This window comes from Ursus americanus, chromosome 3 (genome assembly GCF_024610735.1).
Source record: "Ursus americanus isolate L20-20 chromosome 3, mUrsAme1.1.p, whole genome shotgun sequence".
NCBI classification, from domain to species: domain Eukaryota; kingdom Metazoa; phylum Chordata; class Mammalia; order Carnivora; family Ursidae; genus Ursus; species Ursus americanus.
The window spans coordinates 95,566,724-95,572,723 of NC_142129.1; the positions used below are offsets into that span (position 1 = coordinate 95,566,724).

Genomic DNA, 6,000 nt, shown 5'->3' on the forward strand with positions numbered 1-6,000 from the left:
ATTCAAAGGGACACATGCACCCTGATTTTATAGTAGCATATCAACAATGGCCAAATTATGGAAAAAGACCAAATGTTCATCAACTGATGCATGGATAAAGATGTAGTATCTATATACAATGGAATACTACTCAGCCATCAAACAGAATGAAATCTTGCCATTTGCAATGATGTGGGTGGAGCTAGAAAGTATAATGTGGAGTAAAATAAGTCAGTCAGAGAAAGACAGACACCATATGATTTCACTCATATGTGGAATTTAAGAAACAAAACAAACAAGCAAAGGGGGGAAAAAAGAGAGAGAGAGAAACCAAGAAACAGACTCTGAACTCCAGAGAACACACTGATGGTCACCAGAGGGCAAATGGGTGGGGGGATGGGGAAACAGGTGATGGGATGAAGGCGTGCACCTGTTGTGATGAGCACAGGGTGATGTGGGGAAGTGTTCGATCACCATATTGTACACCTGAAGTAATATCACACTGTATGCTAACTGAAACTTAAAATAAAAAAATAAATAAAAAAAGTCCTGATAAAAGAGGAAAGATGAGAAGCTCCTCAACATTTGAGAAGCTCTATCGGCCCCAAATCTGGTACCAAGTTTAACGGGCAACACTGAAAGCATCTCAAGACGAACATGCCACCATCATCTGTCCTCGGCCACCTTGTTCTGGCAGTAGCAGCCACGCTGAGTGAGTGAGACAAGGGTAGGACAGGTGTCAGCTTGGAGGTAGGGGGATGGCATGTCCCTATCTGTAAATAACGTTCCCGTAACCAACAAACACTAAGGAGTAAGCTTCATGGTAACTACACAATGTGAAATTCAGAGCAATAGAGGGGTACAAAATTAACAGTGAGTACCAGCAACCCTTCTACATCCCAATGACAACCCATCTGAAGAGAAAATGAAAAAAAAGATGCATATACCCCAGCACGAAAAAAAAAATCTCTTGCGAGAAACGTGCACTTTCCCTGTGAAGACATTTTTAAATGCTTCTAGAGACACAAGGAAGACTTGGACAAAGAAAGGTATTTTCATGAGGGAGGAGACTCTTGACACTCTTGAGACTCTTGAATAGTCTGCGGAAATCAATTCATGAATTTCACATTATTCGAATAAAAACACCCATAAGATGTTTTTATGGGAGCCTGTGGGAGTCTAAAGTCCACATGGAAAAATGGACAAGTGAAAATAACCAGAATAATTTTAGAAAAGATGAGTAATGGGGCGCCTGGGTGGCTCAGTCGGCTGGGCGTCTGCCTTCGGCTCAGGTCATGATCTCAGGGTCCTGGGATCAAGTCCCACATGGGGCTCCCTGCTCAGCGGGGAGTCTGCTTCTCCCTCTGCCCCTCCTTCCCATGCTCTCACTCTCTCTCTCAAATAAATAAAATCTTAAAAAAAAAAAAAGGAAAAGAAAAGACAAATAACGAAAGGGAGCCCACCTGCATGGACGGTAGAACCCAACCCACAAGCAGGAGTGAGGAGGGTGGGCTGGGGGTGGCCGGCGGAGGCTGGCGCGCTCTCCAGATCCCTGGGGGCAGAGCCAGCAGTGCCCAGGGGTGGCCATTCAGAGAAAACTAAAATGCAATCTGCCCCTTCAGTGTTGTCGCCAGAAGGCACAGTCCAATGTACTAAATATTCAACTCTGCGGAACAGGATTATATAAACACCGCAAGATACCACGAGAGAATTGTTCTGCAAACTTGGAATAAGGAAGGGATTTCTCTCTATGACATAAAACCCAGAAACCATACAAGAAAAGAGAAAGTATACTTAATAAAAATTAAAATTGCTGCATGAAAGGAGAAAAAGCTATAAGCAAAGCCCAAATACAACTGACAAACCAAGAAAACCATGCATTGCAGCTTGTATCATACGAAAAGGACTAATTTTCAAAATTACTCTAAGTGCTCATACCAACACCATATCAGGTTGAACCACGAAAGTGCTCTTCGTGGTAAAATATGGCAAATGTTGGCACTTTCGCATGATTGAACCTAATAACAGGCAAACTAAAACCGCAGAAAGATACGTTTTGACCTTTCACACTGACATCTGCACTGCTCCGGGCACTATAAACCGGCCAACCCTTACTGGGAGCAATTTAGCAACACTGAGCAAATTACAACTGCACCTAGCATCGAGGAGGTAATTCCTCTTTTCTACAAAATGGTACATACGTGCGATTAGTCGCCGCAACGTTGTGTGCAATAGTGAAAGATTAGGAAAAAATCTCAAGGTCTACCCGTAAAAAGAATGGTGAGGTAGATTTGGGGCACTGCACTACTGGACCCTCTGCACCGGCAGGGCAGGGCAGCTCCCGCTGTGCAGGCGTGGGAGGCGCTCTGGATGCGGACGAGCGCGGGAGCGGCAGTGTTCCGCGTCGTGCACACGTCTGTGTTCAGAGGGAAAGATGGTATTGTATGCACACACACGAGACATCTGAGATAGACAGCAGTGCTGCCTGAGGGGAGGCACCCGTGACTACACGCCTCCCTATAAGGCCAGGGTTTGAACTTCGAGAATGTACCATAGTCAAAAAATAATTTTAAAAAATAAACAGCAAACAGTGACATGGGGCCAGTGAGCAGGACAAAGTTGGAACTCTCCACCCGCCCTCGCCCCCCAACAACAGCTCTGGGAACTTGGTCCTTCTCCACGCAGACTGGTTCCAGCGCCAAGATGCCTGGAGAAAGATGGTTTTTGTGACTTTGCCTAAACACGAAGTGTTTGACATTTTAGTGCAAAAGATTAAGCGTGCGATGTTGTGTGTCATGTGTGTACCTGAAGGACAGTGTCAGCAGTTCACACCACAGCTCAGAGCTCTCCCCGTAGAGGAGGTCACGTGGCTTACCAGGTGTGTGCCCTCAGGACAGATCCCTGCCCCTTCTGGCCTTCCCATGCTCCTCCAAATGGAGGACAGTAGCCACGCCCAGGGCCGATGACAGGATTGAATGAGGAAACGTGTATGGGAGCAGGTACAGTGGGGGCTCCTGAGCCTTCGTTATCAGAACATGGCAGGTACCGGGGCGGAGGGGGGAGGAGTGGGGTCTCTCTGTACCTGCACTCCCTGCCCGGGTTCAGATCCTGACACTGAGCACCCTACCTTTCCCGAACTGGTGGTAGGCGGTGACCGCCATTCCCCCGGACACATTGCGGATCGTCACTTGAACCCCAGAGCTGTCCCCGAAATCCATCGCCAGACACAGAGCTGCTTGGGAAGCCACCTGGACCCGGAACCCCAGACTCGGAGGCGCCTGAGCGTCGGTGCCTGGGAAGTCACAGATGGCGGGATCCACCGCGTCAGCAGGAACTTGCACGGAGACGGCTCCAGGGCGATACTGAGCGAGGGGACAGAGCTGCTTGGGACGAGACCAGGACGCTGAGCCACTGTGGCAGAGGGAGCTGTGGGGAGAGAGGAGGGACAGCTTTGGAGAACACAACAGTCCAACCAGGAGGGACAGAGACTGGAGGAGAGCAAGCTTTGTGGAACCTGATGGCAGGGCTTACTTTCCCTGGTTCCCTGCGTCACCAGGCACAGGTGAGAAATGCAAGGTACACGAAGTCAGAAGGCCGGGGTGGGCCCGCAAGTCCGCGGGGAATGCTGAGGGCAGCTATAGTCTGAGAGCCCCCGCTCTGGCTGCATTAATCCCAGCCGTGATGCAAATCATCTCCCTCGTTGCTAGTAAGGGCCGTACAAGGTGTGCTTCCCGAAAGTCACTACCTCTGATGTTTCTGTGAAAACGCCCAACGTGGGATGGGCGCCAGCCTTTCTACCAGCAGCCCTTCGTGCTGTTGAGTGCCCTGCGTGTCCACCAGGAATACACAATCATTCACAGCTCCAGTCTGGATGGGCATGTGACCGATGGGAAATACAAAGTTCACCCAGTAACATGGACTCTCGTGGGGTAAAACAGTGGCCAGCTCCATGGTCCAGGGTGCTGGGGCTGAAAGCACTGGCCACAAATACAACCACCACTAGGTGAACAGGGAGACAGTGAAGTCGCCAGCTCACGGGGCATGGCTCCAGAATCAAGCAAGGTCTAGGGCAGACACCGGCCTCCCCGCCACCTTCACGCTACCTTCTGGGTAAGGTGGGAGAAGGTGCAGCTGGAGTGCGGGTCTGAGCGGATGCAGCCGCCTTGATGGGGGCCCCCATTGTGACAGTGGCCGATGTGACCTCAGTCCCTGGAAGCCACTTGGGGGCCATGTCCTCTGCAGAGCGCTGCCATCCCGAGGGGCAGGAGGGCATCTGTGCGTTCACGATGCAGGAGCCCACTGCGGGACAGGTGCACTGGAATTTAAGAGGTGAATGAACAAGGGGTCATGACAGGGCCTAGGCTGGCGTCAGCGCTGGGCTCTGCACCGTCAGGAAGCTGGAGAATAAAGGGTCCCCATGAGGCTGCGGGGCCCCTCCTCCAGTGGGTGTGCAGGGTGGCCCCGTGCATTGCAGATGGGATGCAGGAGGCGGTTCACAACTGCCAGCGCAGCGGCCAAGAGCGCGCCAGCGGCCACCATTGGGAAGCTGGGGAGCCATTGTTATCCCAAGTTCGGGCTACTCCCACCTAAGTGACCATGAATGAGCTCCTTTATGGGGTCAGCTACAGTCAAAGTGCACGGCAGAGTGGTGATTCTCTTGCAGACATCAAAATGCAGTACACATTTTCCTTTAGTGAGGATCAGGTTATGCTTTCACCTGAGTGATTCAGGTTATGCTTTCAAACCGGCCGAACAGCGTCCAAAGGACTAGCAGCAGGAAATACGGCTTGTCCCCAAGCCCCAGGGCCGCCTGGCCCACCAGCAGCTTTCCGGAGATGTTCTGCAGCATCGGGCAGGCACACCCACCTGGAGAAGACCACAGAAGTCACTGCTCGCTATCCTAGCTGCACACATCCGTGGGAGACAAGGGCCCAGGCCACTGCTGCCCCAGAAGCTCGCAATTATCACAGAAGGTCCCCAGGAATTTCTGGATATGAAAGAAAAAGGCAGAAACAGGAAGGCTGGCTGTGCTTTGCTCACTCATGTGGCCCCTGTGACCACGGGAGCCCTCTCTGTGACCCACACCTGCTCATCAGGGCTCTAGGTGACACCTGGGTGCCTGCGGGTAGAAGCTGAACCCCCAAAGTGTGCGGCAGCATTCTGGGGAGGGGGTGTCACTGAGGAGGAGCACATTTAAAGCCCTTTACTAACATCTGTCCCCAGCTGGGACCCTGCTTCAGATGGCTCACCCAAAGGGCGGGTCACGATCCGAATGTGCTCTGCTGTCTGGGCTTGGGTCACCAGGAGCTGTCCCCTGAGGCAGAGCCACACCTCCGCAGGATTCAACTGTGCCTCGGGGCTACTATCCATTGCCTGGTGGCTGCTCCTGTGCAGGCCGGCTGCTCACCAAGTCTGCTGCCCTCCAAGTTCCGGGAATGGGGCGAAGGGCATGACCACAGCCAGCAAGGGCGAGAACCTCTTAGAGGGTCCCCTTCATGTCCCATGTCACAGGGCCCCGTTTACCTTGACCCATGGGTCCCACAGGAGGGATGTGCCAAGGCTGGTCAGGCCCAGGTCACTCAGACATGGACGCTGTCCCCCTCCTCTGCTACAGGGCTGGGTCCTTGTCCTCGGGCCGGTGCAGCTGAGCATCTCTGGCCCAGGCTGTCCTAACACTGGGCAGGAAGTATCAGGGCTCTGGGCACCCGGCTTCCAGCCATGCTCATGGGGCTAGGGGTGCAGACTTCAGATCACAGCACAAATGCCACAGGTCCCGTGAGCCCCCTTGTGCCCTGCCGGCTGCTGGGGCCGCACCCTCCTGGGGTCTGCCCAATGCCCTCCCTGTCCACACAGGGTCACCCGTTCTCTCTATCCAGGAGCTCTCCAGCCGGTCAAGCCCACCGTCCTCCTGCGACACAGTTCCTAGTCCTCTTGTCTTGGCTGCTTGCTTCCTATCCATTCCCTTACAAATTCCTTTAGCTGTTACGAATACACTGATGTTCCTTAAAACCCCACAGGTCT

The 6,000-nt window shown here is 52.7% G+C and overlaps 1 protein-coding gene across 1 annotated transcript in view; it reads right to left on the reverse strand.

Moving 5' to 3' along the window:
• The window catches only part of PKD1L1 (polycystin 1 like 1, transient receptor potential channel interacting), a 95,798-nt gene extending 90,449 nt beyond the window's left edge, over positions 1–5,349 (reverse strand). The window contains exons 1-4 of the mRNA XM_087860643.1: positions 5,229–5,349; positions 4,729–4,845; positions 4,083–4,278; positions 3,107–3,405 (exon numbers count right to left, since the gene is read on the reverse strand). Of these exons, the coding sequence (XP_087716769.1) occupies positions 3,107–3,405; positions 4,083–4,278; positions 4,729–4,845; positions 5,229–5,349 (733 nt within the window). The remainder of the gene's footprint in view (positions 1–3,106; positions 3,406–4,082; positions 4,279–4,728; positions 4,846–5,228) is intronic.
• Positions 5,350–6,000: the final 651 nt, after the last annotated feature.